Source organism: Hyla sarda, chromosome 1 (assembly GCF_029499605.1).
Source record: "Hyla sarda isolate aHylSar1 chromosome 1, aHylSar1.hap1, whole genome shotgun sequence".
In the NCBI taxonomy this organism is placed as follows: domain Eukaryota; kingdom Metazoa; phylum Chordata; class Amphibia; order Anura; family Hylidae; genus Hyla; species Hyla sarda.
This window is the reverse complement of record NC_079189.1, coordinates 541,399,256-541,419,392: the sequence shown is the minus strand read 5'-3', so window position 1 is coordinate 541,419,392 and position 20,137 is coordinate 541,399,256. Positions and strand designations below refer to the sequence as shown.

Below are 20,137 nucleotides of genomic sequence, written 5' to 3'. Positions count from 1 at the left end.
CTCTCTATTGGTCCTGCTCATTTATCATTGGCTTTACACCACTTCAATGTTCTAAATGCTCCTGCAAATTTTGCGCAGTTAAATTTTTTATGCAATTTTTGGTAGAACATCTTTCAAAGTTGTCAACTGTTTGGTGCACTGCACTACTTTTTGCAGTGGCGCTATATTATTATTTGCGCAAATTACATTTATTAGTATGTCACTATTTGCATCAGGACACTTACAGCAGGTAGAGTTCTGACACTCTACGTGGGGATGGGGAGAGGTGACTTTCAGATATATATTTTTTTTCATTGAAGCAAAGGAGGCCCTGGTAATGGGAGGAGAGGTGTGCCTAAATACTCTATGGTGGCATAAAAGTGGACTACAAATATGAGAGGATACGAACATTGTTACTGCATATGGATATAAAGGGAAACTTTATTTCTGAATGAAACAGAAAGAGGGAATATTATTATTGTATTTGGGGAAAAAGGTGGTATAACTACTATGTGTGGGTAAAGAGGGCATAACTACTATGTGTGGGCATCATGGGTGGCATAACTACTGTGTGTGGGCACAAAAGGGATAAAACTACTGTGTGGCAAAACAAAAAGGGGTATAACTAATGCGTGAAAGTATAAATTAATCTGAATGGTGGATTTACTAGTCTGTGAGTGCACTGAAAAAGCCCTAATACTGTATGTGAGTATCATAATTGTCCGTGGCACAAACAAGAGTACCATTTTACTGTGTGGGGAAACAGGTTGTTGAAGTAAGGTTTCTACTGAGTATTACCCATCTTTTAAAGGGGTTGTGACATCAACCTGGCGGCCGCAAACACGGAAGCCCGCACACAGCGTTCAGAGTAATGAACTTCCGGACGCTGTGAGCGGAGCTCCGAAAGGCAGGGTAGCGCACAACCCCTTTAATGACTGGTCTGTCTCTTTTCTATGGCCACCTGGTATATTTTTGTGTTTAAATGGGTTATTCGAGAGGAGGAAAACCTACCTGCTTTCTTCCAGAAACAGTACTAGTTTTGTCTTGAGTTTGTGTATGGTATTGCAGATCAGTTCCATTGAAGTGAATAGAGTAGAGTTGTGATACCAAACATAACCTGATGACAGGTGTGGTGCTGTTTTTGGAAGAAGTCAGCTATGGTCCTCCTGACTGACCACTAACAACAGATGAAATTACAACATTGTTTGCCTTTTATATTAATGAAGTCGAAGATAACATCAGCCAAGTGGAAGTTCTGGCCAGCAGCTCTTTTATGTGGTTATTGATTATTTTTATACATATATTTCACTTTTACTAATATATAGCTGTATGAGATATGTTTTAGTGTCTTATTCCACAAGTTCAGATATTGTACAATATTAGCAAAGCGATTTTGATCCGCTTTTAAGTATAGGTTTTATCTCACTACTTCACAGTGTTAATCATCACAACCAGTCACCTTGCATTCTCCATTGATGCAGATATCCAGGGAATCCGCGTTGCAGCGAGTTCCATCTATAACAGCAGGGGCTCGTTCAGTGTAAAAGTTATAGCCTTCTGCCAAACAGTTTAATGCACAAGATTTAACACCACCTGCGATTGCAAAATGGACAAAGACATTAATATTTTATATGCAGCCTGCAACATATCCAATTGTAGTGCAGCTCCAGCAAGGGGCACGCAACGTGTAATACACTTCAGCCACAGCTATAATAATCTTTCTTGCACGTTGGGGTATTAATATGAGAAATCCTATATCCTGCTTTTATGCCTACTTTATAAGTTATGTCAATATAATATTACTGTACACCATCCCACAGGAGTCTACAAACAAAAGGTCTGAATTATTAATATGATTTCTGTAATAAGTACAACGCAACACATTTTTGAAAATACACACTGTGAATAAGAAAACACATCAGAACTGCATATTATGTGAGCTGTCACCAACCCAATTGTGAGTCCCAGCAGTTCACCTGGCTGGACTCCAGCAGCCATCAGTCTCATTAGGTGACCTGCAGTGATGAGACTCTGTCCTCCATCTCTGCAAAGCATGAGGCATCATGGAAAATGAAGGCAACAGTAGGAATCCAAATTAGTGAGAAAATAGGAAATATACAAGAAACTCAACATTATTATCTAATAATAGCCCATGCCCTACATAAGCAAAAAATAACATTTCTTTAATGCTTCTTCAAAGTTGTTATCCGGTTATTAAAAAGATATCCCTGTCTGATTGTGGGGAGTCTGATCACTGGGACGCCCCTGAGATCTCCAGAACAGGGCCAACCTCAACCTGCAGAGAGCTGGTGTCTTCTACCCCAAGACATACTAGTCTTAGCAGTGATGGCCCACTTACCAATCACTGGCTAAGGGGGACATCGCTATGACCAATGATAGGCTGAGTGGACCGCCACTGCAGAGAACAGTTCATTTTAAAAGGTGGGGCTAGTGCGCTCAGCAGGGAGAGACAAGCCCCATTCTGGAAATTGTGAGGGTCCCTCACGCTCAAACACTTATCCTCTATCCTGTGGATAGGGGATACATTTTTAATAACTAAATAACCACTTTAATGCCCCCTCTGCCTTCAAAACTGTCTTGAAGAGTCATATGTCCCCTTAAATGATCAGCTATATTAGTAAAGAAAATTACGGGCAACATGAACCCTATAGGGGTTGTCTAGAAATAATAAGAACAGTTTCACAGGGTGTCAGCGTTACTGCAATCTAAGTCCCATTTACTTCAATACTGGAGCAAAGCTGCAGTCCCAGACACAAGCCATGGACAGGTGCGTGGTGCTGTTCTTGAAATAAATCTTCATTACTGAGAAGAGTATTTGTTGCTTCATCTTCTCACTTTTAATGCTTCTTTAAATGATAGACCTCAGCAATGACAAAAATAAGAATCTAACTCTCCATGTCCAATCATTATACGATCATCCACTTTTTTATTGACTTTCCAGCCTAACTTTATTGCATTTTGTAATCTGCTTCTCATCAGTCATGCAACAACAAAAAAACTGTAAAACTTTAATCTTGCCATAAAAGCAAAAGCAGAATCTTTCTCAGGAATAACAGTACATCAAAATCACCAAGCACCATCAATGCGTCTAGTTTGTGATAATATGTGCCCAACAAAGATGGGTTAATTGTGCAATGGAGCAGAGAGACTAGAATATCTTTGGCCCTAATCTGTATCAGGGCCACCAACTATGTAATTTATATTCCCGGTCTACTTAGACAGATGGACCCTTTATCCCCACCCACTTTATACCATTCAGTAGTATCTGTATGGTAGATGCCACTAACTGCCATTTGTCATAGCTTTTCATCATGGAGTTCCCCAATGTATACCTCGCTAGACACTGCATAAATACAGCATGAAAACAGCCTTGGGAAGATGGCACTGTTCAGTGATAACAGACACCAGAGAAAACCATTTAGAAGAACACAGAGTATTTTTTGGTCATAAAATTGTCTTCACTTTGACCCAGAATTAACCCTCTATGACAGGAGGAAACAGGATAATATACAAGTAATCATAACGCTGTCTTCTCATTTACTCATGAGTTACTGCATGTGAGCAGATATATGAATGTATCTTTTCTATATGGCAAAATATATTACTAGAAATGCTAAGAATCCAACTAACTGATCATCAAAGGTAAAATGAACTATATGAGACAGGATATGAGACTAGCTTTGTTATATCTTCAGTCCATGAGATCTCTACCATCACAAGAATGTAGCTCATGAAGTTGTAATTACTTAAACATTTCTATGATTTTTCACACATAGTTACATTGTTCAACCTCATGAACTATGTAACTATGTGTGAAAAATCATAAAAATGTTTAAGCAATTACAACTTCATGAGCTACATTCTTGTGATGGTAGAGATCTCATGGACTGAAGATACAACAAAGCTAGACAAAAGCATTCCAGTCACATGAAAAGATGGGTGGTACGTAATGGTGTGGAGAAGTTATCCCTGGATGTATGTTCTATAACACAGTCCTCAAGGCCCACCGACAGAGCAGGATTTAGATATTTTCCTGTTTAATTCTAATGGAGTAATTGAAAACAACCGGAATATTGGTGGGCCATGAGGACTGGGTTGGGGAACATGGTTCTACAGGGTCCAGAACTGCAGTCTATGTGGCTTGTCTCCAGACCATGAAACATATTCATTGGAGAAAGTATTTAGTCTGCAAATTCCTTCTCGATTGAACACAAAAAAGGGCACTCAATGTTGATACCAGGCAGACACCTTTCTCTGGCTTTGTTACTACAGTGAACATGTAGCCAGTTTATGACTCTTTAAGGCTAGGTTTCCACTTGTTTTTTTTTTACACCTAAAAAAACACCAGCAAAAATGCCAGAAAAATTGCCACAGCTTTTACCTTCATTTTGGCATTTTTTCTGGCCTTTTTTCTGGTGTGTGGAAACCAGAAACTTGTACCCTGCGGAAGTTTTTCACTGTCGTCAGGTACCACTCTGTGGGTCGGATGCTGAGCGCCCGGTCCACAGACTGTAAGGAGATGAGGAGTGATGTACAGCATCACTACTCATCTCCCCCGGCCGTACAGGGGTGCATAGTGTACCCATGTATACTATACAGGAGCCGGGAATCCTGTCACAAGACTGACAGGACTCCCTGCTCCTATGGCCTCTTTAGGTGGTATACAGAATATACAGCTATCTATACAGCTATCTGTGTATACAGAAGAGGAGATCCACTTACCTCCCTTGCTCCCTGTCGGGTCTGTGTAGCTCCTCCCCCTAGTGATGATGTCATTAGGAGGCTGAGCTGCAGACAGGAGGCTGAGTGGTAAGTATGAGGCTCTGCTCACATTGTACATTTTGTATAATGTGAACAGACCCTTCTGCCAGTGTCTTCCCAGACAGGAAGACTCCAGTTGTTGCTAAACTACAACTCCCAGCATGCTCAGACAGTCATTGGCTTTGCAACAATTGGAGGCTCTCTGTTTGAGAAGACATTGCACTATGGGCGCTCTCCCCAGCAGAGAGCGCAAAAAATGTCCTAACCCATTTTTTTGTGTTTCTTTTTTCTTCTCCTTTCAGATGCGTGTATGCAGAGGATTGCGGCGGATTTGGTGGATTACAGCGATGAACTAGATTTTTTTTCGTTTTAATAAAATGGTTAACGAGTGTTTTTTAAAATAAAATAATTTTTCCAAAGTGTCGGGTTTTTTTTAAATTGAATTTTCTGGCTTAGTAGTGGAAGCTGTCTTAATGACGGAATTCATTACTAAGCCGGGGCTTAGCATTAGCCCCAAAAACAGCTAGCACTAATCCCCAATTATTACTCTGGTAACCCCGTCTGGGCATTCTGGGAGTTGTAGTTTAGCAACAGCTGGAGTCTTCCTGTCTGGAATTATACAAAACTTACATTAGCTCCACCCCCCAATGACATCACCACTAGGTGGTGAAGCTACATGAACCCGGCAGGGACAGGGAGCGAGGGAGGTAAGGGGATATCCTCTTATGTATATACTATATACAGCTATCTATAGATAGCTGTATATTCTGTATACCGCCCAAAGGGTTAACCTACACTGTCCAGCAGTGTAAGTTAACTCTTTCCTTGCTGCGCTGGCACATAGCGCACAGCTCAGCAAGGGGTTAAGTGAGCCAGCAATGTGCATACTGTAATTTATTTATTTTTTTATGATACCCTACGAAATGTTAGTAAAAAAGGTATCTTCATCCCTTTTTTGGATCGCTAAAGTCCAAAAAAAGAATTAAAATCGCCTGCAAAAATGCCAAAGTTAAAACCCACATGACATTTTTCTTGCCGTTTTTTCACTCCCATAGACTTCTATGAAAGGAAAACGCCAAAATTTTCCCTAAAAAAAGCCAAACAAGAGGTTGTTTTTGAAAAACTACCAACGAGCCAAAAATAGCTGAAAAACAGCAAAATGATTAAAAAAAACGGCAAACTGAAAAAACACCAAGTGGATATGGCATTTTGCAGTTCCCTATTGACTTGTAGCAAACATCTGGCCGCACAAAAAACCTAGCCTTAGAAATTATGACTTGGGAACCTGACCTGGAAGAGTCCATAACACCTTTCAGGGGGATAAGGGTGAATAAATAAGGAGATACCTTACACTCTGAACCCCAGCTGAAATATAACAGGTGAATTTTGAATTCATAGGGGCAAGCCCCAAAAATATGAAGGGTATAATTTCACTAATTTCCTCCAACACCACAAAATTTTATTTACTATTAAAATTTAATTTTTTATTTATAAATTATACATTTTTATCATTTAATTTTTTTTAATTAATTTTAAGACAGACTTGTTCAGATTTAGAAGATACCAGACCTGAGCCTCAGAGACAAAAGCCCCAATTCTAAGTCTCAGATTAATTGTTCCTCCTCCTGACAAATTCCTAACCCTAACATCTGTTTCACCTCATGTCACCTCTTTCCCCAGTATGCCAGACACTGTAAGTCAATCAGTGTGTTTTATAAAGACAGTATGCGTGACCTCAACCCACTAGACTAAGAATGTCACTTATGTAAACGCTATGGCTATAGCATTAATACAGAAAAATTCCAGCCATCTATTTAAACGTACTATCCTGAAAGTACAGTAGACACTGAACTATGAGAAGATAAATGCAAACTGTTGGTCTTTGGAAATAATCCCATTTTCCAAGACTGAAAGAGACAAATCTGGGTTTTAGGTTGCACAGGCCCTCTTCATGCCCATGATACTATCTCTTGTAAGGGGAGTTCATGCTGAGGAAGCATTGAATAAACAGGTCTTTAAACGTCCCAAAAAAAAATTGCACCAAAAACTTATAAAAGTCAGAGTAGAAGAAAACAAAAAAAAGTTATAACAACCAATAAAATGTATTTTGTCAAATAAGATTCTACACGAAAATAAAAACTTGTGTGGCCTTGACTGCTATGGGTAACTAAGTCACTTTTTGAACTAGAAAAATTATAGTACATTCTTTTGCCTCATAAGGTCCATTTTATTATCCTAGTTTATAGGTATTCTATGGCTTTGTTCATATCTGAGTCAAAGGTTCTATTAGAAGCCTCCATCATGGAACCCTTCTAAGATTCTGGACAAAATAACACAGCATTTGTCGATACTGTATGCACCTGTTGTTACCATAAATAATCTGATGGTTTGGAAAAATAAAATATGTACACTTCCAACTTTGTGAGACCAGTTTGGGTTCAACCTTTTCAATTCCAGCATAACTGAAACCAGTGCACACAGTAAGGTCCAAATAGGCATGGGTGGATGAGTTTGGTGTGGAAAAACTTGACTGGCGGCACAGAGCCCTGACCCCAACCCCAACCTCATCCAACACCTTTGGGATGATCTAGAATAGAAATTGTGAGCCAGGCCTTCTCATCCAACATCAGTGTCTGACCTCACAAATGTTCTTCTAGATGAATTGGCAAAGACTCAGATACCTCAACAATCTTGTAGAAAGTCTTCACAGATGAGTGGATGCTGTTAATACTGCAAAGGGGGACCAGCTCTGTATTAATGCCTATGGATTTAGAATGGGAGGTCCTAAAAACTCCTGTTGGTGTAATGTGTAAGTTTTCTAAAACTTTAGCCCATACAGTCTATAAATGATAAAACAACATGATCACGTCCCTTTCACATCAAGGGAGTAGTAGTAAGGGAATGCGAAGTGGAGGGACTAGTAGGGGGAAAGGGGGAAAAGGAGAGTGAGTGTATACGTCTACATACACACACCGTTTAGGATATTACAATGTATACTGCATTATTAGACTGAATTGTATAAATTACTACAAAAATAACCATCTAATGGAAAATTTAATCTGGTTTAAAAGGGCAATTTGATCAAAGTATTGTTTTAAATTTAATATAAAAAGTCAAAATAAGGGAAAATATTAGAACTTAAAAATAAGAACCACAAGTCAGTACAATGTGTGCTTCATGGTGCACTTCAAGATGTGTCCTCAAATGATTAAGTGAATAGAAAAGCACATTAAAAGCATGACCTAATTTTCCTTTATATAAAGGCTCTGGGATGCGGCACTGTAAAATGTTACACAACTCAGACCAGTTCAGTTTACAGATCTTCTCTTTGAGCAGACAGCGCTGTGTCTGTGTAATAGCAAAAGAAAGGATTATGGGTGGAATCTTAAATCATTATCATCTGCTTGTATGGCAGACATGTGGTTTACAATCCTGCCCTTAGTTATGTATGAAATTTAAGAATACATTCACCTCACATACATCTATGAAGGTTCTGTCTCGGCATAATACCAGATCTGATTAGCATGCTCGAGTATTCAGTAACCAGGTCTAGTTTTACGACACAATCATTTTATTCTGAAGATGACAGATTGAATCTTAGATGCTTTAAATCTCAATATTAACATTTATTTTTAGAAAGTGCTGATTAAAGTGATTTCTCCTATGACGACAACCCCTGCCTGCCTACACTATATATGGGCACATAAATGGTGAAGAATGGAGTCACCCTTCATTAGCTGGAAAAGAAAGCAACTAAGAAAGAGGCACTCCCACTATGGATTACTCATTTATCCCATCAAATGAATGATTACTATCTTACACGGCATTTCCAGACTGAAAAATGAATAGCTGCCATTTAGGGGTATGCTGTGTGGGATTCTGCGTTGATATTCCGCAGTGTGAACCCCTAACATTAGTGTCAATAGGTCTTGCAGAATTTCAACTCCGGCGAATTCCATAGCTGAAATTGATCCGCAAAAAGCAACAACCTCTTTATTCTTTGCGCGGAATTCCGCGAGCACTGCATTGCTGTCAATGGTGACTGCGCAGGGTCGCACGGTCCAACCGCCAAATGACTCAGTGAGCACATAGCCAAATACAGAATTTCCAATCTGACACATCATCACTCCAGAAAGGGGAAGACATTTTGGCACCTGAGATAAGGAAGCACATGGACTAAAGAGTTACTCTCACTTTAAAAAACTTTACATAATATGTCAAAAGTTTTTATCGTTTAGGGTCTGGGTGTTCAGCGCCCCAAACTTATTGCTAGAACGAGTCTGGAGAAGCGTGTGACTAAGAGTTTCACTTCACAGCTCAATGCTCTACCCGTCTTATGATGTCACGCTCCCTAGACTTGCTATAGAAGATGGTTAAAGGGGTACTTCTGTGGATAACTTTTTTTTTAAAATCAACTGGTGCCAGAAAGTTAAACAGATTTGTAAATCACTTCTATTTAAAAAATCTTAATCCTTCCAGTACTTTTTAGGGGCTGTATACTAAAGAGAAATCCAAAAAAGAAATGCATTTCCTCTGATGTCATGACCACAGTGCTCTCTGCTGACCTCTGCTGTCCATTTTATAAACTGTCCAGAACAGCATATGTTTGCTATGGGGATTTTCTCCTGCTCTGGACAGCTCCGAAAATGGACAGAGATGTCAGCAGAGAGTACTGTGGTCATGACATCAGAGGAAATACATTTCTTTGTTGGATTTCTCTTTAGTATACAGCCCCTAAAAAGTACTGGAAGGATTAAGATTTTTTAATAGAAGTGATTTACAAATCTGTTTAACTTTCTGGCACCAGTTGATTTAAAAAAATAAAATAAAATAAAAGTTATCCACGGGAGTACCCCTTTAACCATCTTCTATAGCAAGTCTAGGAAGCAAGTCAAGTCCAGAGAGCCATAGAGTGAAGCACTCAGCTGTGCACTTCTCCCAGCTCTATTTAGCAATGGGGGGGACCCAACTAATCAAAACTTTTGACAAGTTGGTGTGGCATGTCAAATTTTTTTTGAAGTGACAGCAACGCTTTAAGGACTGTGTTAAATTGGCTATACACCTTCAATTGCTGTTAGATGAGATGGATGTATATTCAGCCAATAGCTATCTCTTTATGATGACTAGGCCTATCTCACCATGGGCTTATTAACACCACTATTTTTATGCTGACAGGTCCGCTGTAACTTGTTATTGGACATAATGGGGAAACACACAAGTATAGTTACCAACATAATATCACGACTCCACCAAAGAGTGATATGTAATGATAGTGGAACCAAAAATAATTAACAGCGATGAAGGATTATTCACAATAATACCATACCTCCAGTGTAGGGCTTCCAGTTGTAGTATTTCCCTCGGAAAGGCATATTATCAAAGTCTGCACATTGCTTTTCTCTGAAGTCACGTGATCCTGATGGACAAGGCTAAGGAAAGAGAAGGAAAAAATAATACATTTACCTTTTAGATTCATGCGGGTAATGGTATGACCCAAGAATAAAGTGTATAGTAATAAACATTATGGTAGTACATCATATATTGGATGAGAATAGTATATAGACTTAAGGGAGTATTCCCAGCCTCTAAACCAGTGTTTCCCAACCAATGTGCCTCCAGTTGTTGCAAAACTACAGCTTGCAGAATGCCCGAACACCCTTCGGCTGTCCGGGCATTCTGCAAGTTGTAGTTTTGCATTCTGTGAGTTGTAGTTTGGCATCAGGGTTAATGTTATATTGTTTCCTATAGGGCTGCAGATTAGTTGTCGATTATTTTATCGGAAAAAATGTCAAAATTCCCAAAAAAAGAGGTTCATCTGATTCTACTTGAAAAATTATGTACAACGGCCATATTAAAAGTTTCTAGCAAGTGATGTGACCAAACAGCAGCAATTTTTTATTTGTTTTTTATGTTTACGCCGATTGCCGTACATGATCATTATTAATGATCCTGTACAGAAACAAGTGTAAATTTGATACTGCTGCATGGGAAACTGTCTGAACAATTAAAATAAAATATTAATGATTCACTAATATTTTAATAGTTCAGACAGTTAGCCATGCGGCAGTATCAAATATGTAAAAAAACAAAATGTATTTAACTTTTTTGTATAGCAATAGGAAATGGGGAGCTAATTATTATTGGGGAGCAGTTAATTAACTTTTTTTTTTACTTAACTTTTTTTATATAGCACCCCTATACACATGGGGGTATGTGCCGACTGCAGAGCATTGCACCTGACCCATGTCTGTAGTACTACAAATACTAGGGTGCAAATGCTCTGCACACACCCCATGTGTATAGCAGTGTATATGTACTACATACACACTGCTATACCCATGGGGGTATGTGCAGAGCATTGCACCCTTGTGTCTGTAGTACAGGCACTAGGATGCAATGCTCTGCACATACACACTGCTATACAAATGGTAGTATGTAGTACATATACACTGCTATACACATGGGGGTATATGCAGAGCATTGCATCCTAGTGTCTGTACTACAGACACAAGGGTGCAATGTTCTGCACATACCCCCATGGGTAAAGCAGTGTGCACTGCATACTGTACTACAGACACAAGGGTTCAATGCTCTGCATATACTGATATACACATAGGGGTATATGCAGAGCATTGCACCCTTGTGTCTGTAAAACAGACAAGGGTGCAATGCTTTACACATACCCAGACCTGTGTAGGAATGTACACACACTGCTATACACATGGGGGGTATGTGCAGGCTGCAGAGCATTGCACCCTAAATTCTGTAGAAGACACTAGGGTGCAATGCTCTGTCTGCAGTCTGCTCTGCACATACCCCCCATGTGTATAGCAGTGCAGTGCAGAGCAGACTCCAGACACACACGGATGGAGGCCTTGGGAGGATCACCGGCCACCAGGGCCGCAGCACAGTGACCCTACCGTACGGGGGCCCTGGAGGTGACGGCAGGTGGCGGCGGACGGCTTCAGAAAATGGAGGGTCACTGAGCCTCATAGGCAGAGTGGGGGAAATACAGGTAAAATGACAGCGGGGGAGGAGACAGTTAGGAGGAGCAGCAGTATCCTAACTGGTAACAATGATCGGAGGGTGGGGCTGAGAGTCTCAGCCTGAGACTATCACTGAGGCTGCTGCGGGATTTTCGGGACTCGCGGGAATCCCGTTATCAAATTTAATAGATTTTATCAATTAATCGTTGCAGCTCTAGTTTCCTACCAATCTGGCCATCATGAAGAATGATTTGTCCAATGAAATGTCTGTTTCCATTGGACGTTGGCGATAAGTCCTTGTACACATGGGCATAAAATGTTGTACAACTGTACGGTAGTAGAAGACTATAGTTGGCATGCGGACTACATTGTATCTTGTATAATGCTGGACAGGCAGAATATAATTGAGGTTGTATAAACAGTTTTAAGTGTTACACCAGTTCCTCCACAGCTTTAATCTCCAATGCATGTCAAGGATCCCTTAGCAATTAATCCATCAGGTATCTCCTTATAAACACACATAAAAAAAACAGATGAAGAATCTCGAAAGTAAACAGAGCATTCGGGAAAGCAGTAAAGTTCTGCAGCACCAGCTGTTTCGAAGCTTGTGCTGAGATGTACCATTAACCTCCTGCTAAGGGAATTATCGAATTGCTGTGCAACATAATGAAGTCCATCAACTACCAGTATAAATAATTTTACGAGGCATGCAAGAGAAAAAAAAGAGTTCATGTTCAGCTTATGACCAAAAATCGCTACACACCAAAAAATGCAAAACACCAACCCCTTCCGAGAAGTGCTGTCTATGATTTCTCTATAGAAATGTCTTAAATGGTGAATCCTTATAAAATATGGTTATTCAAGCCTTCTTCCAACAGCAGACAGCAGTCCAGCCTCCAATGAGAAAACATGTGTTGCTTAAACTTAGAAAAAAACCTTTCCATTTCCAATAAAACCAATAGCGTGGCACTCACCAGTCTGCAGTAAAATCTTTTTTATTTCATGTGCAAACACACAACACAAGGCAGGCGGGGAAAGAGACAGACAGAGTAGGGGTGTTGTAAAGCAACAGCCGCTTCGTGCCTTTGCAAAACTTCGTTGTTCCATGTTGTAAAGACATGAAACGGCTGTTGCTGTACGACACCCTTGCACCGTTTGTCTCTTTCCCCACCTGCCTCATGTTATGTATGTTATGTGTTTGTACACAAAATAAAGAAGATTTTACTGCAGACTGGGTAGTGCCACACTATTATTTCTATTGGAAATGGATAAAATGTGGTTATACCTGCAGCGCCAACAGAGGTTTTTATATTTACTGTTTAGAGCTGGTTTCCCCAAACAAGTCAAAATTATCATTATGCATAAATGCCAGACTCTGTTCACACATGCTTTGCAATTTAAAGGGGTACTCCGTTGGAAAACTATATATTTATATATATATATATATATATATATATATATATATATATATATAAAAATTTTATCAACTGGTGCCAAAAAGTTTAACAGATTTGTAAATTACGTCTATTTAAAAAATGTAATCCTTCCAGTACTTATCAGCAGCTGTATGCTCCAGAGGAAGTTTTAAAGTTCTTTTTTTGTCTGACTACAGAGCTCTCTGCTGACACCCCTGTCTGTGTCAGGAACTGTCCAGAGCAGAAACAAGTCCCCATAGCAAACCACTTCTGCTCTGGACAGTTCCTGACATGAACAGAGGTGTCAGCAGAGAGCACTGTGGTCAGACAGAAAAAAACTACACAACTTCCTCTGCAGCATACAGCAACTGATAAGTACTAGAAGGAGTAAGATTTTTATATAGAAGTAATTTACAAATCTATTTAACTTTACGGCAGAAGTTTCTTAGAAAAATAGTGTTTTCCACCGGAGTACCCCTTGGGTACGTGGGACATTTTGATGGAAAAAGAAATTGCATGCCTTTAAATCTGATAGAAAAGCCACTGGATGCTCAAACTTGCAAATGTGAACAAGGACTACAAAGATGTCATTAAACCTATAGGACACAGAGACCTCCAAGGAAACCACAGGATCAAGCAAGGTGCATGGATCTCGCGTAGAGTAAAATGGTTTATTACCCACAATGCAATGCGTTTCACAGAAAAAACGCTTCATCAGGCATCAGATGCCTGATGAATCGGTTTTCCATGAAACACGTTGCATTGTGGGTAATAAACCATTTTACTCTACACGAGATCCATGCGCCTTGCTTGATCCTGTGGTTTCCCTGGAGGTCTCTGTGTGTTAACAGTATCACCCCAGGAAAGGCTGCTGGATCCGAGATTCATTTATCTCTACTACGCTTTACCATTGTTGTACTTGGCTCAGTAAACCACCGAGGGTGAGCGCTTGAAATTGTGTTCTTTTTTCTTAATTATCTACGTTATCACACTATGGAGCGCTTTCCTTTGTTTTAAACCTATAGGAGTCTATGATCTGGGACCACCATGGATTTCCAAAGCTAATGGGCTCTATAGACAGATTAAAGCCCTAAGAAATATCCCTTAGATTTCATTATTTTCAAATCTAACACAATATTGCTGACAATGGGTTCCAGTATGGCTTCCCTTTTCCGGCATGCATCTGAATATTTCTTAAAAAACAAAACAAAAACAACCTACTGTCTGCAAAAGACTAAAGCTCTGTTCCCACCATATTTTGCAAACTAGTCTGACCTATACATGCACGAAAAAGGAAGCAAACAAATACTGTAAAATTCCAATTTCCTTCTATTAAAAGCACATATGCCAAAAGTCTATCCTTTTGGTACGCATTTGACAGGTTAACATCTGGGTACTGTTTTTTTGTCAATTATTTTGGTACGGAGTACATTAACCTATACACAGTCCCTCTGCATATGTTTACATGATCTGGGGGGGGGGGGCAAACCTCATTTGTATTCATGGTATATAAAGTCACTTTACTTAAGTAAAACAATGAGAGACATCCAATTGTGCCTGAATGTCACAGCTTTCTGGGAAGTATGTAAGTATGTTATGGCATCAGACAAGTGTGCACAGCTTCTGACTGTAAAAACAAAAGTTTCCATACAAGCTTAGTGCTTGGCATGCCAATGCCAACTGGAGCCATGACAAAAGGACAGGCTTCTCCAGACACAGTTTTAAATTGCAATTGCAAAAGCAGACTTATAAAATGGACTTAAGCGGTATGTACCTAGAGGCTCAGGGGCTGCATAGTCTCCTGCCCCTTATATGTAGAAAATTAATGGGGTTATACAGGCTTACAGTAATGATGGTACTCAAGATAGGTCATCAATATTAGACTGCCAATGGTAGCAGCCTTTTTTCAATGTTTAGCAGCGTTCATCCTTACATTGCTGTACTCTTTATAGTGGCAGTGTTAGACACTGCTGCTTCTCTCCGTTCACTTGAATGGGGCAAACATAGAAATGTGTTGGCAGATAACAACCATTCGGACCATTTGGTCTGCCCCATATTCTTAATACTATGAATAGTCCCTGGCCTTATCTTACATAAAGAATAGCCTTATACCTATCTCTATCTTATATGAAGGATAGCCTTCCCATGCATGCCTTATACCTATCTCTATCTTATATGAAGGATAGCCTATCCCATGCATGCTTAAAGGGGCACTGGCATTAAGAAAAACTTTTTATATTTTCTAGTACTACTGATAAGATTACTTTTTAAATATACATTTATATAAAAACAAAAGTCAATTTTACTAAAAAATCTAAAATGAAAATAGCCACCACTAGGGGTCATTATCTTTATGCAGACAGACTACTCTGTATTTTTCAGCATACTGGATACCGGCCGTAAAGTGTTGTATCCAGTATAGGAGATCACCATTGGACCACTACAGCCTTCAGCTGTTCCTAAACTACAACTCCCATGATGGGAGTTGTAGTTTTGAAACAGCTGGGGGTACAATCTTTGTAAAACTGTTTTAGAGCTGTGTATTCTCCAGCTGTGTGCCTCCAGCTCTTGCAAAACTACAGACAAAGGATGTGTGGGCATGCTGGGAGTTACAAACACTGTGCGTTATAAACACTGCAGATCCAGCTGTTGCAATGCAAAACTACAACTCCCAGCATGCTTGAACAGCCAAAGCTTTCTCTGTCTCCTGAATGACAAAGAAGCTGATCAGACATTCAGGAGTCTGTGAAAGCTGAATGACACACATAGTGACAGCTATGTTGATTAGCATCCAGCTTTACTAGGAACAGATAGAAAATATATGCATAAAAACTACTGTGCAGTGATTTGCAGACTGCTAGGCTGCTCCTAGACTCAGAGCAGATGAGTCATCAAAGTGAGGGAGAGAGACAGACATGCCCCCTCCAGATGGCAAGGAGAGCAACAAATAGATGCTATTTGTTAGGGATGTATAGGTCCTAGACACATACTGAGACAAGTACTGAGTAACATATTCCCCCCCCCCTTTTTTTTTTTGCACTATGACAGTAAAGTACCACTTCCTGATATTACTGCAGAAACTTTTCCCCTCTAATATAAAACTATGCCCTCTTGTTATAGTTTTTCTTCTTTTAACTATACTCTTCTCCTTTATCGTGTTGATTTCCTTTATGAATATTAAAGTTTCAATCATATCTTCTCTGCCTCATCTTTTTTCCAGGCTATACATGTTAAGGTCCTTTCCTGGTAAGTTTTATCTTGCAATCCATGTACTAGTTTAGTAGCTCTTTTCTGAACTCTTCCTAAAGTATTCATTATCCTTCTGAAGATACAGCCTCCCGTACTACGCACAATATTCCAAGCAAGGTCTCCCCAGTGCACTGTAGAGTGGTATGAGCACTTCTCTCTTTCTACTGCCGATACCTCTCCCTATACACCCATGAGCACTTCCATCTCTCTATTAACCCAAGCATTCTTTTAGCATTTCCTGCTGCTCTATGACACTATCTGCCTACCTTTAAGTCTTCGAAATATTGACCCATAAATCCCTCTCCTCTGATACTGAGGTCAGGACTGTATCACATATTCTATATTCTTCCCTTGGGTATTTACACCCCAGGTGCATTATCTTGAACTATTCTTTTTAAGTGATTGACAAATAACTTATTAGATTTTATATGATATGACAACATAAAAGAGTTAAATATGAAGTTAAAAGTAGACATTCATCCCTTTGTTAGCAAGAAGGACTGCCAGTCCAACTTTTGATGGAGAAAAGGGGAACAGTGTTGTCAACAGTTAACATACTCCAGCACATGTTGTCTGTAAATAATAAATAACCACGTACATACAGCTATCTCTCAATTAAAATCAATTTAGATTGATCAGCCATTTTCCTTAGGAGTCATCAGGCATTTCCTGGTGGAAATATCATATTGCATGATGACCACTCAGACGGCAATCCATGTACTATATTAGTGGATTAAATCCTCCAGGATGACTAGAATTCTTCTGGCTCATAGATAAAGTTAGCAAGTGGGGAACTCTTCTACGATGTCCAAGTGCTCTAACCGCTTTATGATACAACCCCTAAAGTTACAAAAACCTAATATAATGCTCCCCATGAAATACTGTGTAACTACTGAGTGATATACTGTTTAAAAAAGCAAAATGCTATTACACGTTAAACTAGAACATCTGTTTGTAAGACTAAGACTATTTATGAAAGCAATAAGTACAGCAATGTCAATACTTTGCCTACTGGTGGCCAAGCTGTAATGATAGCTTATTGTATCAGCAGTACTAGCGCACGGTATAACAAATACAATACCTTCTCTAAAGCTTTAGTAATTACAGCTTATTTTTATTCTGCTTCCTACCGCAGCATGTCAAGGCTTTAGGATTTGGAAGGTGAAGCCATTGCACATTTTAAAACTATGCGGACTATACTGAATTGCCAAGTGCAGACTGAATATTTGTGAATTACACCACACGACTAGTAAAAACACTGTGTTCCCTTAGCAGTATGATGCTGCTTTGGTATGTGTGACTTAGCGGTAAAGGAAAAATACAGAGGAGTCGACAACAACAAGATGTAATGGTTCCATTTGGGTACGAATTAAAATGACCCAATAATGACAACATACGGTGTCATTTAGAAACCAGTGGTGCTTCACTAAGGAAATAGACATCATTCGCCTTTACAAGTAAGACATTCCAAAACCAATTTTCTTATATTTTTCCAGTGTAATACCCCCTTTGGAAATGAGCGAACTAAGTGATGCCAGGGAAAATAACATTTAAATATAGAAAAGAGGTGACTGAGGGTTATTCATCATCGGTGGTGGAAACATAAACTAAACCATCACAATCATGAAGTCAGGACATTAGACAGGAGCAAATATGTTAATCCACAATTGTTAATGGATTTCAACAAATTGACAGATTTAGGATTCACCTTTTGGCAAATTGAAGCAAATAACTGGAGGGACCATAATTTTTTTATAGGCTTGCAAACCATCCAATACATCAAATTGCTCATGTTAAGTCTTTATGTAAATTGAACTAGACAGAAAAAAGCAATGGTTCTCCAAGTACTTTGCTATGGGACATCTGCACCTTCTGTGTCAAGCTCTGATCCAGGAGCCACCTTTTCAAAGTAGCTGCGATTCAAGTTAATTCTTGGCTGCTTTACAAAGACTAAGAACATGACTGGGGATTAAATAAGCAAAGCCAGAAACTTCCCAAAAGGGAAAGTTTCCCACCTATAGACAGGTGTCTCGGGGTTGTTGGCCCTTGTGAGTACAAAGCAGGTTGTTGGCTGCCTTTTAGAGAAACCTTCATCATGGCACCTAACTGGTATTACTTATCCCTTAGGAGAGCCCTAAATCACATGCTTCACTGGGAATTCTGGGAAGAACGATATGCAAAGTAGCTCTCCGGCGACCACCTTTTGGATTAAGTCCCAAGCCCAATAAAGGAGCCAAATATTGACTAGAAGGGAAGCAACCTCAAAAATCAGCCCCCCACCAATCAGATACTGATAGCTTATCCTGAGGACAGGCCATAAATAAAAAGGTCCTGGAGACACAGCCTATTGACAAGATAGCTACAAATTTTTGACATGTGGGAGAGACATGTCAAAAATTTTGATCGGTAGGTCAAGTGCTCAGACCCTGATCGATTGCTAGAACAAGCCAGGAGAAGAGCAGACTAAACACATTCTCTCCTGCGCCTTCTGCTAAGTAACCAAGACAAATTTACAATGTAAATCTATGGGACTGTCACCAGCACAGAGAACGAGAAAAAAGTATTCAGTGCGCGCTTTTCTTGCTGCCTACTCTAGTGATCCATAGGGGTCTAAACACCCAGACCCTAACAGATCAAATCTTCTCACACATCCCTAGGACATATTAAAGTTTTTTAAAGCCACATGTACACTATAATGCCCAGCTGTCACAGTATTTATGTATTTCCAGGAGGAATAACACAAAACCCAGACTGAGGAAACACTAGAAAGAAAAGGCAGAGCTGACAGGTCCTTTTCATGAACTATAACTGGATAAGATAAAAGAAAAAAGCAGGAATGCATGCATTATATAGATATATAGGTGCGAGATTGGGGGGGGGGGGGGGGGTTCCAAGTGCTCCATGAAGCCACTGGGGTTAGCAGAGCCACAGAGCGCCATGTAGCAGAGTTTTACAGCTGCTAGTAACATTTTTCATTTCCTGCCTTTTACAGTCTGCATTAGGAGTTTTCTAAATTAATAAACATTGTTTTGTAGGAAAGCTCAGCTTTCTAATACAGAGAAGTGGCCTGGAGGAGGAAAGTAATTTTCATGTATGAAGAACAGTCAGAGAACAGGAGAAAGGAATTAGTTTACCCTGGAGAGGTAGGAGACCATTCTTACAAAGAACAGAATCAGCAAAAAGTTACGTCTTAAAATTATTAAAGGGATGATGGATGCTGACACTGAGCATAAACAGTTGGAGAAAAACAGCAGGTTTAAGACGCACATTAGTCATGCACAGACCATCAGGTTCTCGTACGGTTAAGTCTAGCATCCATCAAGAGTGGGGCTCCGAAATCCCAATCTGCAGCCAGGTCTAAATAGCCCCTACATGGTTTTGTGTGAGAATTATGCAGTATTTATATATTCTCATTATAAAAATGTATGTAGTATACTGTACTGTATTGTATATATCATCTGCTCAGCTCCTCCTGCTCTATAACATGATGCATGCAGATTGTACTGTATTGTATATATCATCTGCTCAGCTCCTCCTGCTCTATAACATGATACCTGCAGATTGTACTGTATTGTATATATCATCTGCACAGCTCCTCGTGCTCTATAACATGATGTCTGCAGATTGTACCATATTGTATATATCATCTGCTCAGCTCCTCCTGCTCTATAACATGATACCTGCAGATTGTACTGTATTGTATATATCATCTGCTCAGCTCCTTCT

General features: G+C 39.6%; 1 protein-coding gene across 5 annotated transcripts in view; it reads right to left on the bottom strand.

Moving 5' to 3' along the window:
* The window catches only part of ADAMTS6 (ADAM metallopeptidase with thrombospondin type 1 motif 6), a 333,735-nt gene that overhangs the window by 46,620 nt on the left and 266,978 nt on the right, over positions 1-20,137 (bottom strand). For all 5 annotated transcript variants that reach the window (XM_056541263.1, XM_056541253.1, XM_056541289.1 and 2 more), the window contains exons 15-16: positions 10,088-10,190; positions 1,439-1,572 (exon numbers count right to left, since the gene is read on the bottom strand). In XM_056541263.1, coding sequence (XP_056397238.1) covers positions 1,439-1,572; positions 10,088-10,190 — 237 coding nt within the window. The remainder of the gene's footprint in view (positions 1-1,438; positions 1,573-10,087; positions 10,191-20,137) is intronic.